Source organism: Lissotriton helveticus, chromosome 12, assembly GCF_964261635.1.
Source record: "Lissotriton helveticus chromosome 12, aLisHel1.1, whole genome shotgun sequence".
Taxonomy (NCBI): Eukaryota; Metazoa; Chordata; class Amphibia; order Caudata; family Salamandridae; genus Lissotriton; species Lissotriton helveticus.
Window position 1 is genome coordinate 275,957,539 of NC_136073.1, and position 17,510 is coordinate 275,975,048.

A 17,510-nucleotide genomic window follows, 5' to 3' on the forward strand; every position below is an offset into this window, starting at 1 on the left:
GACTCTAAAGTTTGCGACTATACCTCGGGCGCCAAAGCCTGTAACTCTTCCACCAGCAACGGAGCCAAGAATTCCGACTCCTCAACCAGAGCCACATGTGATGCTTCCTAGAAGAGCTCCAGAGCCATCAAACCAGGATCCTATTTACCCAGTGTTCCCGACTCCGGGCTTGGATCCATCTAACTTCCTCAATGCTATCTTTAGCATTTTTGTGAGGGCTGAGACTTCATCTTGTGCACCTGTGGGCCCCATGGATCCTCTTACTTGCTCTCTTGGAGGTTTTCCACCTCATTACCAACAGGCTTCTTTCAATCCCATGTCTCTGCTGGCTAGGCTCCGCCGGCGCCGAGGCTGCTGATGCCTTTGCATGAAAGTCGTGGTCACTTTTTGCATGATTCATCTCCGGCGTTGTCTGGATTCCATCCAGAGCAGTTCATCCACAACCAGCTCCGCCACTGGGTGATCCTGTGATGCCGGTTCCAAAGTCACCGGCGCTGCCTCCGGTTCCACCGATGCCAGTACCAAGAACTAGATCCCGGAAGGAGGGGCAAAGACTTTTGGAGGAGGAAAGATATCACAAAGAGCATGAGGGAGCTGAAGAGTGTGAAATTGTGGACCTAGATCTATATATTCTTTCATATGCCTACATATATACATGTTATTAGCAAGATGGGGGAACATTTCATTCTGTTCATTGTCCTGATATTGCTAATCACTTTAATCTGCTTCTGTCTCATGATCATAACAGCACATATATTTTATAGAAGAATCACTTTGGTTCAATAAATATTGAAAATGTGCCCTGTGTATTCCTAGTATATTTCTCTGAGAAAAAAGAGCACGCGTGACTGAGTAAAAGAGTTCTACATCTGTAACCACGATCCCTAGATAATTCAGGGTTTTTGTGTTCTGTGGTTGCCAAAACAGTTTGCTACCCATCTAGTTTTAGGGGTGCACATGGTGGCACTGTGGGCTAACATGCCTCTAGGACGACATACACTGCGTCGGTGCACGGAATCAGTCTGGCACCATCTCTATGTTTATGTTGCCCAACAAACGCCAAGTTCCTACTGGGAAGTGGGGAACTACACAACACAGCCTGGACAGTTAGGTTTGTTGGGAACGTGCACTTTGCCCGTTTGGGCCTGCAGAACTTTTTAGTGAGAAATTGATTTGCAGATCCACCTCTGGTGAGGTATTGTTTGGGCATCTATTCTGAGGTAAGGAATCTGCGGCTATAAGTCTCCATGGGGATGAGCAAGTTACTTAACTTTAGAAACGCCTTATCTGGTAGAGACTTTATCTAGCCGCAATTCATTACCGACCCTGCCATCCTCCCCGCTCTGCGAACAGATTTCTAGGGACTGGGCTTTCCCCTTTTAGGGCCCTAGTTTTCTAAACCAGCCATCGGTGTACTTCGTTGCTCCAAACTTCTGTCGCAGAATACAACTGACGTCAGCACGCTGGGGGGGGGGGGGGCGCTTATATAGGCACCGTGCTCATCACTTCCAGTGCTGATAATGCCATTTGGAGCCGAGTGGCACCACCTACCGGCACAGGTGTACTGCTCAAGAAAAATTTCCAGATCCAGTCTGACGCCTGGAATAATTCTAAGGGAAGGACCCTGCGGCTAGATAGAGTCTCTACCAGATAAGGCATTACTGAAGATAAGTAACTTGTTCTTCAGAATCAGTGTTATTTATCAAATAGTTGCTGCCCATTTTTTGTGTCTACTCTTATCAAATGTGTATCTTGTTCACCTTGTCTCATAAAACGCATTGCGAGTGTGACTTTATGAGCAGGTCATTTTGAACCCTAGCATTATATGAGCAACGGAGCCAAAGCTGGCGGGTTGTATCATATGCCTCAAAATTGTACTAACCTAAATGTAATCAGTACATAATCAAGTTTTGGAAAGAATATGAGTAACATGAAAAGTTAGTGCTTTTGGGATTGCACTCTCTTCTTACAATCCCACTAATAGAAACCAGTCCATAGACAGATGCATTATTGGAACTTGTACATTGGGATTTCTCTACCTTTGTGCAGGATCCACAGGCACATTGTAATAGATATTTCTGAAACTTTTGAAAAGTAACTCAAATTTGCCTCTAACAATTATTGCACTAAACAAAAAATGTGCACGTCACTGTTTTTGTTCGGTACGCCAGATACTTATGTCTCTCTCTACAAAGGTGATGCAGATGTTCAAGTTATTTCAGCGTCGAAAAATCCTCAGCTCAAAACCTCTATGAGAGAAATGTGAATCTCTCTGGATTCATGTCTCTTACACACCATCTGCTTATCTAAGAAAATCTCGTGCTACCTCAGAGTGGGTGACCGGGGTCAGACCCAGGGACACAGAGTCATTGAAGTTTGCAACTTGGAAACCAGAGCTATCAGTTCAGAAAACTGTGAATGTTGCATGTCTTCCATCTTTCTTTAGACTGATATTTTTATGTTTTGGGGTATTATCTAACTAGTTGTCTTATTCGTATGTTAAGATGTCTCATTGTTTGCATACATATTTTACAATATTAAAAACCTGCAGCACTTTGAAATGCAGAAGAATGTATTCAGATACTTTAAAATGCGAAAATCCTTCTGGTTGAATGGACAGTGAGCATAAATACATGGACATGCGTTTACATTGTGTGCAGCATTATGAAATGAAATTATACTCCATGTGAAAGAAAATACTGTTTGTCGTACATATATGCTCATACTTTTAAACCAGTGAGTTAATCTTTCAGGTTTATAAGCTCCTACATGAACATTAATGGTATTTGTTCAGTTCAACACTTCGTCTTGATTTCTAGCTCGGATAAATACCCCAAATGCTTTAATGAAAACTCAAATTAACAAGCATTTGCAATGCAATAGGTCTCGCAGCATTAAAGTTTGAGTTACTGGCATCGTAAATGACAATGCTTTGCATTAATTTTTTTTCTTTAATTTGCAATTGGTATATAAACATTGTTTGTGAATGGTTAGCTGTTGCTTATGCTAAGCAAAGTTGGCAGTAATATAGAGTGCTAGTCTTGCTTGTTATAAGCATGCTGATTTAAAGCGCTCTGATACCTGCGGGTAAAGTTTGCACTATATAAAAGTGAAAACTAATAAATAAATAAAAAAAAAGCCTACCTGTACCACGTCCGTTCTTATTCTTTGATGCCACATATCTTTGGGTCCCTATATTTATTAACTGCACCCGGCTGTGGGAAACCTCCATGGCAGGAACAACGTGTTGCGGGGCAGACACGGGCAATGTAGCCACTGTCCTGTGGCTGCACCGCGGGGTAACAGTGTAGGGGCAGGAAGGCAGGCAGTTGTTAGTGCTGTGCCATAACACTGCCGCGGGCGTCAATGTGAAATTCATACAGTGCTGATCCAAGGTACCGATGATTCTCTGCTAACAGCAATGTCAGGCAGCGTATTTTAAATGAGAACACAAAAAGCAAAAAAAACTGCTGCAGTTCGGAAGTCAACAAAACATTAGATCTATTGGGGAAAAACACTACACGAGAGGAAGCAATCGATCGAAAAATCCCAGTGTAAGTTTGGATTAATGCATCCTGCATCTTTGTATGTAGTGGAACTAGAATATTTTGGGAATCAGAAGAGGTAGGAAAATGCTAGGTAAAACAATATTTTATATTGTGAACCTTAGCCTGACTGCAGAGGATCAATAGCACGGCATTTAAATATATATATATATATATATATATATATATATATATATATATATATATATATATATATATATATATATATATATTCTTTAAAGAGAATGCCATTTTTAAGCCTATCGTCTGGGGGAAGACATCTCTCCAAAAGGTAACTAATGATATATACATATCGTATAACAGTGGAATTTTAAGTGTTGCTTTTCTAAAGCTATGCGGTATTCTATTATGACAACTTCACATCCAGCGATGAAAAAACACATGGGTGCATTCCTCTCAGAGGAACATGTGCAAGAGCACACAATGAGACCTGGTCTGGTGGTCACTCAAACAGCAGAACAAGCATGCACAGGCCAGAGCACGTTATGAAGTGGAGACAAAAAAAATGTGCACGCCTCTGCCAGACTACACTTGGGGGCTTCAAAGCCTCTGGGGTGAACTTTAAAACTCAACAAGAGGCATTTGGAACAAAGCGGATATTGTGCGCGCTTTCTCAGCCGAGACTCCACTGATCGATATTATGGTGTGTTTTAATAATACAAGACGACGCTCTGACGGGGCCCCGTTATTTCCCTACTATTTTCACATATGAACAAACAGTGAAAAAATAAAGACGAAGGCAGAAACAGTGGACACGACTCACGTGCCAATCCCCACCTTTGCAACACAGAACCATCAAAACATATGTTCACGAACCACTCCTAGTAGAAAAAAACCAATCATCAAGCGACATCAAAACATATAGCACTTTCGGACTTGCTGACCAATCCTCCTTGTGGGGTATTGCATCTGCTTACATTAAGGCAGGTAGCACTCCATTTCGTATTTACATTATAGTGCTCATTAACATAAAGAGCCGGGTGAGAAATGAGAAACCTTTTAGTGGTAGCTCCCGTCACCCTGAGAACAAGTGTGGCATTATTCAATGCGAGTTAAACTGTGCTCTGCATAATTGGGCACAGAAACCGGATGCAGAATTCAATAACAATATACCCTGGGAGATGCCCATGCATCACACTGGCTTTCCTCGTTCATCTCAATGATACTCAAGCAGATGAAATCTGTAGGTTTTTTTTCAGAAGCAAATGATACAATCAACAAACACTCCTCTGTTTCCCATACTTGAGAAATGAAAGCTCAGCAGCTGAGAGGGTATGATGTGCTGCTCACCCTCGCCCCCATGGCTGCATGCCCAGGAGCCCGGCTTTCATCAGCATATGTAGAACAGGCAGTGAGGTAGATATTATTTCAGCTGGTGCCCAGACCCCGCATCCTTGGAGGAAAGGGACAGGCTGGGAAGCATCACACACACACTCGCATGCAATTTACCTTTCACTTGAGTCTCGTACTCCGCTATGATCTCTTTGTCCTTTTTGAACCTGACGGGCGTCGACATTTTCCCCCGATTTTATGTTCAATTCGGCAACTGCAAAGTTTAACAAGCATTGAAGAAAGCTGTTAAACAAGACATGAGCAAAACTGAAACCTGTTGTGGGGCGGGACTTCCGTCTTCTGCAAGAAGCCCGCGCCAACGGAATGGCTGGCCCAGAGAGGATCAGTGGTGACGCGGGGCTCCCATGTCCAAGGGAGAACCCCGCGGAGGCTGCAGAAGTCTGGAGTGGCGCCGATGCGGTTAGTTGTACTGGGGGTGGCGGGGGGCGGGTGTCTCTGTATGTGTGCGCTCGTGTGTGTGTGCGGGCGGCGGCGGCGGGGGGGAGGTGTGGTGTGTGTCTCGGTATGTGTGTGTGCGTGCGTGTAGGTGCACTTGTGTGTGTGCGTGTGTGTCTCTGTGTGTGTGTGTGTGTGTGTGCACGTGCGTGTGCAAAAGCAGGGGGAGTGTGCCTGTGTATGTTGGAGGCTTTCAAGGGAGACAGGAGATGGTGAACGCGCGCGCGACCTGATCCGATTCCGGCAGGCTGCGCGTGCCCATCTCTTGTCTCCCTTTTGCCTCCTTGTAAGCGGAGCTGACGGCTATAGGTCTCGCGGCGAGAACGCGATTCGCGTGCTTTCGCCAGAGCGAGACCTAAAAACGGATCACTGCACAAATACTCGTAAGAGAAAAAAATATGAAGAAGTTGGTTCCCCTTAAAAGTCAATTGCAAAATTAGTTTTGAATAATGGCAGATTTTGCCGATGACAACTGCTTAAATTACTGCTGCGTACAAGAAAGTGATATTTTCTTCATGGTACTTTAAGCAGAATCAGAGAGCCTTTTAAATGTATATACTAGTAAGTGTTTAGACTACTGGTAAAATAACAGTCACAGAGTAGAGACATGTACATCTCTTGCGACTATTTCCTGTTATAGACATGTACTAACGCACTTCCAATCAGTACATAGCTAAGTGTATTGCAGTGCTGAACAGTGACTGTATACAACTATTATTAAATATTGTAATCAGACAAATATTTGTTATTTCTGATGTCAGTCAGAAAGACGTAGTATTGAAAGCTTATTGCATTTTATCCCCATGTTTTTTGTTGGTCCGTTTGATACAGCTACGAGTTGTAATATTGCTGTTCGCTCAGCTCTTTGAAGCTTAGAATGTAGATTTCTTTTTTTTTTTTTAACTCGTGGGAATCTTTCCTAGGTGATATCTTTTTTTCTCTTTGTTTTTAGTCATTATGAAGATGATTCTGTCAGTACTCAGCAGTGGCATTTTAAAGTCATTGAAATGTATTATTCAGCAAACATATATTTTTAAAACTGACATCAATTAGTAAAACATAATATAGGAAGTTCATTGTAGTTTTCCCCTAGTTTTATGTATTTCTTTTTTGGATTAATTCCTTTTCACACAGCCTAAAGGTGAAATCCTTGTGGTTTTACAAGGCACTCTCGTTTAAGCTTACAATGTAGATTTAAATTTCTTTTTTCTCACTTATGATAATCTTCCACGGGTGATCTTTTTTCCCTTTTGTTTTCTCAGTCAAGATGATATGCAAATACAGAAAAAAGAAACCACACACAAGCCTTGAAGATTTCTATGGATATATTATTGGAATTTTGGCCCACCATTTTTTTCCCATCTGTGTCTAAAGTCCAGGACTGAAAACATACTAGGAAAAGGCTCTGATGAGAACAAAAAAGTGATGAGTATTGCTTTTATTATACTCAGCCATTAGTAAATACTCTTGACCGCAATCCAGTCCATCATTTTTTGGTCACTATCAGCCAGATTCATGAAGCAAAATTGCGATCGCAATAGCTGCGAATTAGCTATTGCGATCGCAATTAACAGAAAAGCAATTCATCATGCCAAAAACACAGGAATTGCGAATTCGCAAAAATTAAATTGCGAAATCGCAAAATAAATTGCAGAATCTAGGAGGAACCCCTATAGCGAATCGGAAATAGTGAGAATCCATGGATTCTGCGATTTGTTTAGCGATTTCGCTAAATAATCGCAAACGCAATTCATGACAACTCGCAATTTGCGAAAAAGCTGAAAAGCGCTATTTGCGAGGCGCAATTTAAGGAGAACCAAAATCAGGTGGTAACCATAAAAAAAATAAAAAATTACTAACGAGCCACAGGTACAGTCCTGAACAAACACACTTAAGGAAACACAGTAGTAGCATGAGGACTCTTACAATGCCAGGACTCTACATGGTGGTCAGGCGGCGAAGGCTCCAGGCTGCAGCACGGAACAGACGCAGGATCCAGGAGCGAATATTCCGCCTGCGGGTCACCCTGCTGGGCCAAACTGCGGAGCAAATTTACTCTAAGTACCGCCTGAATGGGCCAATGATCATCAAGCTGATCCGGGACCTGGACCCCCTGATGCAGCACCCAACAAGGAGGACCAATGCCGTGCCCACCCATGTCCAGGTCTTGTGCTGCCTGCACCTACTGGCCTCCGGAAGCTTCCAGGGGATAATCGCTGTTGCAGGGGGGATCTCCCAGAGCACCATGTCCCGCTGCCTAAGGAGTTTCCTGGAGGCAATGCTGACCCGGCTACACCACTACATCTCATTCCCGACCACCCAACAGGACTTGAATGAGACCAAGCTACATTTCTACAACGTTGCGCAATTCCCACATGTAATTGGATGCATTGACTGTACCCACATCCACATCTGCCCACCAGCACAAACGGAATACATGTACCGCAACCGCAAGTCCTACCACTCCCTCAATATCCAGATGGTGTGCATCGCTAAGACTTTCATCACGGACATAGTGGCACAATGCCCGGGGAGCACACATGACGCATTCATATTCCGGCACAGCGGCATTCACACACGACTGGCCAGGGGAGACTTTGGCGAAGGACACCTACTAGGTAAGTACACATGCCCCCAAATAGTACACTGTGATCATGTAGCTGCGCAGAACAGGCACTCACCCTCTGCTCCTTTCATTTAGGTGACAGCGCCTACGGTCTCCGTGAGTACCTCCTCACCCCATGCCTCAACCCTGCAACACCACAGCAACGGCATTACAATGCTGCACACATATGCACAAGAAATTGCATTGAGAGGACATTTGGCCTTTTGAAGAGCAGATTCTGCATACTTCACAAGACTGGTGGGGCCATCAAATACGAGCCAGAGGTCTGCTGCCGCATCGTGGCCGTGTGTGCAATACTCCACAACATTGCTACCAAGCGCAGGATACCTGTCGAGATCTCTGGCAGTGAGTCTGAAGGGGACAACCGCCCACCTGCACATGTGCGTCATGCACGCGGGGAGAATCCTGCAGAAGGACACAGGCACCGCAACCACATCAGTATTAACTGTTTCTAGTGCCCACATTCCCCTCACACAACACTGCACTCATGCATGACAAATGTAATAATGACATGAGTCGGATTTAAGTGGAACCATACATTCTTATTGTTAATTCACAATAATGTGGCTTTTGTTGTCCATGATAGCACATGGGAACAGTATTGCGTCAGCTGTCCAACATGCTGCGCGGTATTGATGGGCTGCAGATATATGGCAGCCAGGTGACGTGCCTGCGTCTGATGTACCGCAAGCATGCAGTGTTCAATAGCCAGGCCAGGGTCCCGTGCATGGACAGACCTGCCCGCGCGTGTTGAGTTATCACGCTGCTGGCGCGTCAGTCCGCTGGAATGCGACCTGACTGCGGCTGTGCGCCTCGTCTGCCTCCTGGCTGCTGGTGTTGTGGCCTGTACTACTGCCGTGGGTGCTGGTTAGGGTGGTTGCTGGCCACCTGGGGCTGCTGGGGTGGCCCTGCCCACATGGGGTGGTGGTGATGGTGGTGGTAGTGCTACAGGTGGCTGAGATGGTCCTGGTTCAGGTTGGCCCTCACCCTCGGTGTCCTCCAGGTACTCATCTATATGTAGGGCCTCGCTGTCGGTGCTGGCCTGTTCTGCTGCACCTGTGATGTAAATGGGTGCATGATTAATGATATGTAGCTTGCACATGAGATGTTGCTACATGCATGCAGGCCTGCTCTCCCTGACTGGCTTTTGGAATTACTTTGAATTGACAGGTCTGCCTGTGTTGGGCTATCTGGGAATGTTTTTTACACTACAACTCCCACAATGCAATAGGTCATTTCAGGTGTGCATGGCCTGCAGTACTGGGGTTGTCAAATTGCTAGCTATGGGGTCATGGGCACTGTTAGGGGACGGGCTCGCAGTTGCATGGCACTTACCTTCGGATTGTTGGGTGGGTCGGGACGAGTCAAGCTGGGTGACCCCCACGCAGGCTTCAGGAGTCAGGGTGTCCTCCATGAGGTCCTCCAGTGGGGTGTTGGGTGTGGCAGTGGGGTCTCCTCCACCGGTGTCAAGACGCTCCCCCAGCCTCTCCGCAATTCGCTCTTTGGCACGCCCTCTGAGGTCGTACCACCTCTTTTTCAAATCGTCTATTGACCGCTGGGTCACCCCGACAGAATTTACCTTTGCGCGGATGCGTAGCCAGATGCGGCGATTGTCAGCCTCTGGCACCCTCCTGGAGTCCTTGCCAAACAGGCGTGCATGGTTCTTACAGACCCCCTCAATTAGGAACTCAAGTTCTTGCTCCGAGAACTTAATCTTCCTCTTCCTCCCTGGGGCACTGCTCCCCGCTGCTTCCTGTGACATTTCGGAGCTTGTGGATGTCCTGCTGTGGTGCTGCAAGTTCACTGTTGTGAAGCTCCTCACAGTCCTGCTTCCACTATCAGGCTCAGTGGTCTGAATGAGGGAGGGAACAGCCTACTTCCTGGTTGTGATGTCATCATTGGGCTCGAAATGCGACTTCCCGTTTTTGCGATCTCGCAGTTAGCGAGATCGCAAATTGCGATTTCTGTAATTGCGAAATCGCTATTTCAACCAAGAAATCGGCCGAATCTGCGATTATTATGCGATTGGGGCAAAATCGCAATCGGCAATTGCGGCCGATTGCGAATCACATTTTTTGCACGCATTTCTTCATGAATGCCATTCTGCGAATTCTAAATTGCGATTCGGTAAATATCGCAATTTGAAATTCGCAGAATGTTGCATTGATGAATCTGGCTGTATATCATCTCAGACTGGAACTAGCCAAATGCAAAGTAGCCTTGGTTCTGCTCCAGTAGGAACAGACCACACCAAACTATTAGGCCATATACCCTCTTAGCAGGAACATAAGAGACCCCTTTTGACCTATTGGGGCCGGAAAGTAGGGTGCAGGTTGTGTCCTATGGGACAGTGAGCATGAGACCCACTTCTGGGTATACCATTCGCACTTAGGTCTTCACACAGTCTAAAACAAACACATGCTTACTGTGCCATAGGACTCAATCCACACTCTATTGACAAGGCCCAAATAGGTCAGAACTGCTCTGGGGCTGCTTTTGTTCCTGTTCAGAGGGAACCTGGTCCGGCATTTATGCTGGGTTGTTCCTATTTGAGTAGCAATAAGGTTGATTTGCAAATGGCTGGTTCCTGTCTGAGGTGGCATTTTAGGCAAACAAAAACCCTGGATTGGATTGCAGCCTACACTAGATTATCAGTGTCTGGGATTAATGCTTCAGAACTCTAACAGAGAGACTTCTTAGTAGAGTCAAACACCCAAATGCCCAAAATAAACAATCCCCTCTAAACCAGATTATTCAGTGCACCCAGCACAAAGTAATTACTAATATACAGAAATTGCTGTGGTGCGAACAAAGGGAAGCACTAAAAAACAAAGTTCTAGTTTAGTTACTGCTGGACCCTTTTAGAAGAATCTCCCTCAGATTTTTGCCTTCTGTTGCTGGACCCGTTTTTGTTGACATTAGAACTCTGTGCACTTAACCACTGCTAACCAGTGCTAAAGTGCTTGTGCTCGCTCCCTAAAACAAGGTAGAATCAGCTTATTCCTTATTGGCATATTTAATGTACTTGTAAATTACTAGTAAATGATACTATAGGTCATTAGGGCCAGTAAATGTAACGCTTCTAGTGGGCCTGTAGCATTGCTTGTGCCACCCTTTCGAGTAGCCTTTTAAACCACGTCTCAGGCCTGGACTGCAACCTGTAGTGCAGTTTTAAACTGCCATTTTGACATGGCAAAACAAACCATTTGCAAACACAACATGATGACTGGGGATGAATGTTTGATTTGTTTCACATTCCGTCCATCATTTGTGTGTGTTTTGCTTTTTCACCCTAAGTGCGCCAGGAGCCCAGATGTGGGCCCCTGGCACACTGTGCCACTAGATTCAAACTAGCTTGGCTGATATGGGGTGATACCCCAAAACCGGTCCTATGATGCTTGTTTCTGGTCCAGGGAGGACCTGACTTGACAGTTCAGGCTGGACTGTTCCCATGAAGAGCAGGGTCAAAACTGATTTACTTATGGCTGGGTATAAGCTGGGGTGGTATGGTGAGCAAAAGAACAATGGATTTAACCCAGATCTCTTGACTGGGGGTGAATGTTTGATAAGTTCCACATTCCGTCCATCATTTGTGTGTATTTTTCAAAATAAACCTTTTGCCAGGCCTACATTTTCCTTTTTAATACATATAAGCCATCCCTAAGATAGGCCCTACAGGTGCATAGCAGGGTGCTTTGTATTTAAATAAGTAGAACATGTGTACTTACGTTTTATATCCCTCCTGTTGACTGACACAGTTACTGTATTAGATTTGATAAGTGATATCTTTGGATTTAGAGCAGATAGAAATATACTGTTTACACTCAAACTAATTTAATATCCTCTTTAATGCTAAGTTGGATTTTAAGTCACAATTCTGAAAATGCAACCATTATGAAGTTATATAAATATGCAACAAGCGTTCCAAATGGGGAATGTAGTAATATCACTAGTCAAAGTATCACCTAATGAACAAGAGCACTGAGCACTTTTCACTGTAATTTTATACTTCATCTATTGTTTGAGTAATGCCAATATAACCTGCTGTGTTGAAAATTACCAAGTGGGTTTCTTGTCAATTTCTGGATTATGATTGTTTAACTCTTTTAGCACTTGTTCGTTAAGTGATACTTTGACTAGTGCTATTACTACTTTACCTCACTTGGAGCCCTTGTTGCATATTTGTATAGTACTGCCCCTGGTTCAAGGTACTTTTTGGGCTGCCCTTGTTGTGTCTAACTGATAAAAAGTTGTAATTTTCTCGTCCTATCCAATAGTGCCTTATGCCAGTGTCCTGGGTCACATGACTGTGAGTGGCTCTGCTGTTGGAGTTTGTGTATTCTTCTCAGACAGTGACACAAAGGGGAATAGGTGTGGACAGGATGAACAGCCCTGCCAGGATGGCTGGGAGGCATACTGTTCCCTGCTCTGTCCCACGTGCACTTCAAAGAACTTGCCTCCAGCACACACAAATGACCCTGACACCGGCCTGTGGTCACCCCAGACTTCTTGGAGCTTTGAGAGGAGAGAGAAGAACTTTCCAGAACCAGACGTGGGGGTATGATAGGGTGTTTCCCACACACAAAGGCTGGCACCAGGTGTTTACATTGGACCTCCTGAGCCACTCTTCAGTATACTCCTGAACCTATAGACATTACAGAAGAAGGACAGATCTGCCACCAGAGGACTGCCCTGCAGCTCATGGACTACCCTGCTCTCTGTGAAAGATAACTGGACCTCCTCCTTTCATCCCAGGCTAATCTGAGTGACTCCAAGGGTCAGTTGGTTGACCTCTTATTTGAGTTACTGGGACAAAGCAAGCTCCAGAGGACTTCCTGCAACTTCCGAGCTGACCTACTTTACTTGACCTGCCTGAACTTGCTACTGGGCCTGCTTAAGTCCTGCTGGCTTCTGCTGGAGTGAGTTCCTGATCCCCAAAAGGTGCATCCCCAGGTTCCTGGACCCTTGGCTGACATCAGTGGAGCTCCTCCTAAGAAGACAGGTGAAATGGTAAGGTTTTAGGCTCTGTGCGAGCACAAGCGGGCTCCTTCACAGCGAAATTCTGCCACCCGCAATGACCACCAACATGAAGCTCTGGTGAAGACTTACTCTTAGCATTACAGTGACTGTTGGTAAGGTGAGATCTGCAATTCACGCTACAGCGATGACTGTTCACGAATGCCTGCATGCTCTTTAGACTACAGCCACCGTCTGCAACCATATTCCTGCTCCTCGCAGCCTCTGCCAGGATTTTGAGAAGGTAACCTTTTCAGCGGGACTACCCTGGTCCCTGTATTGTGCCCACGGTCCATCGCGGTTGGCCTGAACTTGTGACTTTCCCAGGTCTAGTATGACCAGATGACCGTGAGTGCAATTATGTGCTTTTAGGCACTATATTTGCTTAAAACTTTAAAATTGAATATCTCTGGTTCTACTGGTTGGATTTTTGTAATTCTGGTATCAATTAATTTATTAAAATGTACTCTATTTTCTTAATTGGTGTGTGATTTTTCTTGTGTTGTTTTTTTGCTTTGTTACTGTTGGTGTGCTGCATAAACACTTTACAATTTTCCTCTAAGTTAAGCCTGACTGCTTTTGTGCAAGTCACAAGAGGTTTAAGCACAGGTTAATTTAGTCACTTTTGTGGTTCGCCCTGACAAGGATTGTGGTTGTTGCTTTGAGTGGGGCTTCTACATCCCCCAACCCTTAACATGATTTCTTAAATTAGTGGCAGCGGTGGGATCCAGTACTTGTTTGTGCAGTGCCACTCATTGATTTTGTGCAAAACTAAAAATCTCATATAAATAACTGGCAGTAGGTACATAATTGAGACGGGTACCTAGTGTTTCTTGTTGGTTGTTCTTCGCAAATAACAGGAATTCTGTCTTGGTTGCGTTGAGCTTGAGGTAAGTGCTGGCCATCGAGGTCTGGATGATGTGCAAGCAGTGTTTGAGGTGTTCAATGTCTGAAGCAGAGGATACTTTTAAGTACAGTTGTGTATCGTAGGCTTATTGAGATGAGCTCTCGCCGACCTAGTTTCTTGGTTCCTTTACATAAAATAACACATAAAAGGACATGCCTTTATTTAGACCACTGTTTTGTATACACAACTAGATCTTATGGCTATCTTTCAAACTTCAGGAGTCCGATTGTGCTCTGTAATTGAGTGACATACCAAGAGATTATTAGCAAGTAACATTTACATTCCATGTCTAGCCTGCAGACCCTGAATCTTGATGGAAATTCGCTCACTTTTTTACCAGACGAGCTTGGAAACTTGCAGCAGCTTACTTCCCTGGGACTGTCTTTTAATGACCTGATTACAGTGCCTGCAGTTTACGGGAAGCTTATTTCCCTTGAGAAAATTGCCATGGCTGGGAACCAAATGGAGATGCTCAGTCTGGGGTTACTCAGCAGTATGACTCATTTGAAACATGTGGACCTAAGGTGAGGAGCAATGTTTTTCTTTTCAATTAAATGTATTTAATTTATTGCACTGCGTCCATGCTATTCTATGTAAAACCTCTCCACAATCTGAGCCAGTCTTTCCATATATAATTCGTCACCAACCCATCTATGAATTTTCAAATTCTAAGTAAATATTTTTTATTTTTAATATTAACACTCCTGTTTAGTTTATCAAGTACTGCCTGCTTAATTTGTGTCTTTTTTTACTCCTCAGGATGAATCTCCTGAAAAAAGTGATTTCTGAAGGTGTAGATGAGCTGAACCACATTGCCCATCTAGATTTAAGAGACAATCAGTTGATAGACCTTGATTTGAGCGGCATCTGTGGCTTAGAGCAGCTACACTGTGAACGAAATCAGTTGAGGGAACTGACGGTGTGTGGTCTATCGTCACGGGCGCTGTATGCCGGCTCTAACAGTAAGTCTGTCTTTAAACACAGATGTATTGATTTATTGTAGTGCTGTCAGATTTTCCGCAACCTGTTCTGTATGGATTTCCAACTTCCTAATAAGGGACGCAGAGTACATTCACAGTCTGTTAAATGCTTCTCATCACCAACAGATATCCTGGCTAGAACCTGTAATTGGGTCTTCTCTACTTTACTGAAACTTTCTGCCACCAAGGAACCATTTTTGAGGACATTATTTATGAATCAGTAAAGAAAGTAGATGTTCTTCTTTCATAGAGAACAGTTTCTTCAGTTATTCCCAACCACCAGGCTGGAAATCCTCAGTAATATTTAATTCATAGCAGTATTAAAACATAAGTAAGTTCGGTTAGCAGACAGGGTTCTGTAGTCTAGGTTGGTTGGGCTACTCTATTAGCTATTGAGTGCTATGTACTCAAGCTGAATGGTGACTTTTAAAAGTGTTGTGACCTTATGCTAACGCAGCCTAAAACTGCAGGACAGATTTAACATCATGACTCAAGGCAACTTTAAATCCCTTCCTTAACAGACAGTGTATCTGCATAGTGTCAGGAAAGTTTTTTCGATTTTTCAAAGAAAGCTAGATAAGACTCCTTGTTCCTCATTTCCATGTCTCTGGGAATACCAGTGTGGTACTCATGCACTCAGAATTAGCACTAGCTGGAGTATCAAATTCCTGGATGTGGAAATGCTGCAGTATTTTAGCTCTCACCAAATATCTCCTTAGAGAGGAGGAATAAAAAATGTTGGCGCTTCTGTAACAGAAAGATTAAATTCTATTAAGGGCATGGAGGCAAGTAATACTCTTTGCTTTCTCCGTTTTATTGATACAGCAGCCATATTTAACACAGTGTCAACAAGAAAACTTCAAATCCCATGAAGCACAGAGAGTAGGAAACTATTAGTCCATCCATTCAGCATATAAGGGCCCCTCCATAGTCCCTTGTTGACTCTCCTTCTACCCATTTCTACTTGCGAGATCAGCCAGAGTCTATCCGCTCTAATCCTGTTTTTTCGATTCAGCTCTTGTGGAACAATGGAGATCGTTGAATCAAGATCCCTAACAATGGGAGGTAGCATTTACCTATTAAGAAATTACAACAGGTTTTTATGTTATACCAGTCATGGCTACATAACCTTATAATCCCAAACTGTTGTCAAACATTGATTACTTCCTCTGAACCCGGTCAACGTTCTCCCTCCATGATCAGAGGCATTCATACAGGGTGGGACAGTCTTTCCTCGACCTGCGGGAGGGATAATCTTCGCTTCCGTGTCTTAGTAGAATTTAAACTTTCCAATGCGGAAGAAAGGAAACTTTACATTCTATGTCAGGACCGGAGGCGAGGACTATGCTAGTAGAAAGCTTATCTGCCATCGAGGCCACAACACCGGGGAGTGGCTTAAAATAGAAGCAGTTAAACATTCAGCCCAGAGACCAGTCAGCTGTGCTTAGGATGTCCTCCAAGCGTGCCCCCTAGGCCAAACTTTGGATGGCATTGCTCCCTGGTGCAGTGTTGCCCCAAACATCTTTGTGTCGATGGCGGCATCCTGCATGGCCCATCAGACTCATCTGGCAATCGTGGGGGAGGAAACACCCCGGTGAGGCTTTCGGATGGCTTTGAGGAGTTGTTGTTCTGAGGGATGAATCTCCTCTTTCAGTGCTTCATACGCCTTTATACAGCGAACCACACATAATTTGGGAGAGTCCACAAAAGCCAGGTATGTGGCAATCAGAGCCGTAGTCTTCATTCACCTGTAAATGTGAATAGTAACCCCGTCTACGGTAAAGGTTCTACCCGTAAAGTCCAGAGCTCTGACGCCTGATGCGTGTCTGCAAGAGACCAAACATAGCAGGGATGCCAATTTGGCTGAAAGTTCTTGTTGGGACAAATAATTGTTCCGAGGTCAGGCGAGAAACAGATTAAGCACTGTGTTGACATCTAACAGAACAGTTCAGGGGCACCTATAGTCTGATGCATCTGAGTAATTTCTGAACCAATGGATGTTCACCTACAGAGTGGCCTTCAATCAGGGTATGTCCTGCTGAGAGAGCTGAACAGAAGGTATTAAACAACCTGTAAGCCAGTCCCTCTGAGGCAAGGTAAGCCAGGAAGTGCATCATGGAACTGGGGGAAGCATATCCCGCCTCTATTGTCGAGCCCTGGAGAAAGCCATCTGTTGCCGTGGCATTGGGATCTGGCCTTCAGCTGAAGTTTATGTCCATTTAGTGATCCAACCTGAATGCAATAAGATCCACTGTGAACACACCCCATTTGGATGCAAGCACCTGGAACATGGAACGATCCATCCTCCAAAGGCTGAGTTCCTGGAGGTAATGCGACTGACAGTCCCCTACTAGGTTGGCTGAACCTGGGAGGTGTATTGCTGTGACCGAGATCTGATGCTGGATGCAGTATTCCCAGAAGCTGTGGCTAAATGCGATAGAGTTTTCAACCTGGTTCCCCCTAAATGGTTGATGTAACAGTCCGCAGATACATTGTCCATTTTGAGGATAATGCAAATTCGAGCCTTTGCCTTGGTCCAGCACTTCACTGCGAAGAAGCCCGCCAGTAACTCCAGGGAATTGATGTGAAAGGCACTTTCTTTCGGACCATTTGCCACCGGTGGAGAA

General features: G+C 44.6%; 1 protein-coding gene and 1 long non-coding RNA gene across 3 annotated transcripts in view; one reads left to right on the forward strand and one right to left on the reverse strand.

Annotated features, from left to right (window-relative positions):
* The window catches only part of PHLPP2 (PH domain and leucine rich repeat protein phosphatase 2), a 704,566-nt gene that overhangs the window by 386,973 nt on the left and 300,083 nt on the right, over positions 1-17,510 (forward strand). For both annotated transcript variants that reach the window (XM_078669274.1, XM_078669275.1), the window contains 2 exons: positions 14,197-14,427; positions 14,663-14,865. In XM_078669274.1, coding sequence (XP_078525400.1) covers positions 14,197-14,427; positions 14,663-14,865 — 434 coding nt within the window. The remainder of the gene's footprint in view (positions 1-14,196; positions 14,428-14,662; positions 14,866-17,510) is intronic.
* Positions 1-17,510, reverse strand: part of LOC144798414 (uncharacterized) — a 45,845-nt gene that overhangs the window by 21,857 nt on the left and 6,478 nt on the right. Inside the window, exon 2 of the long non-coding RNA XR_013603535.1 lies at positions 5,016-5,112. This is a non-coding gene — a long non-coding RNA (uncharacterized LOC144798414). The remainder of the gene's footprint in view (positions 1-5,015; positions 5,113-17,510) is intronic.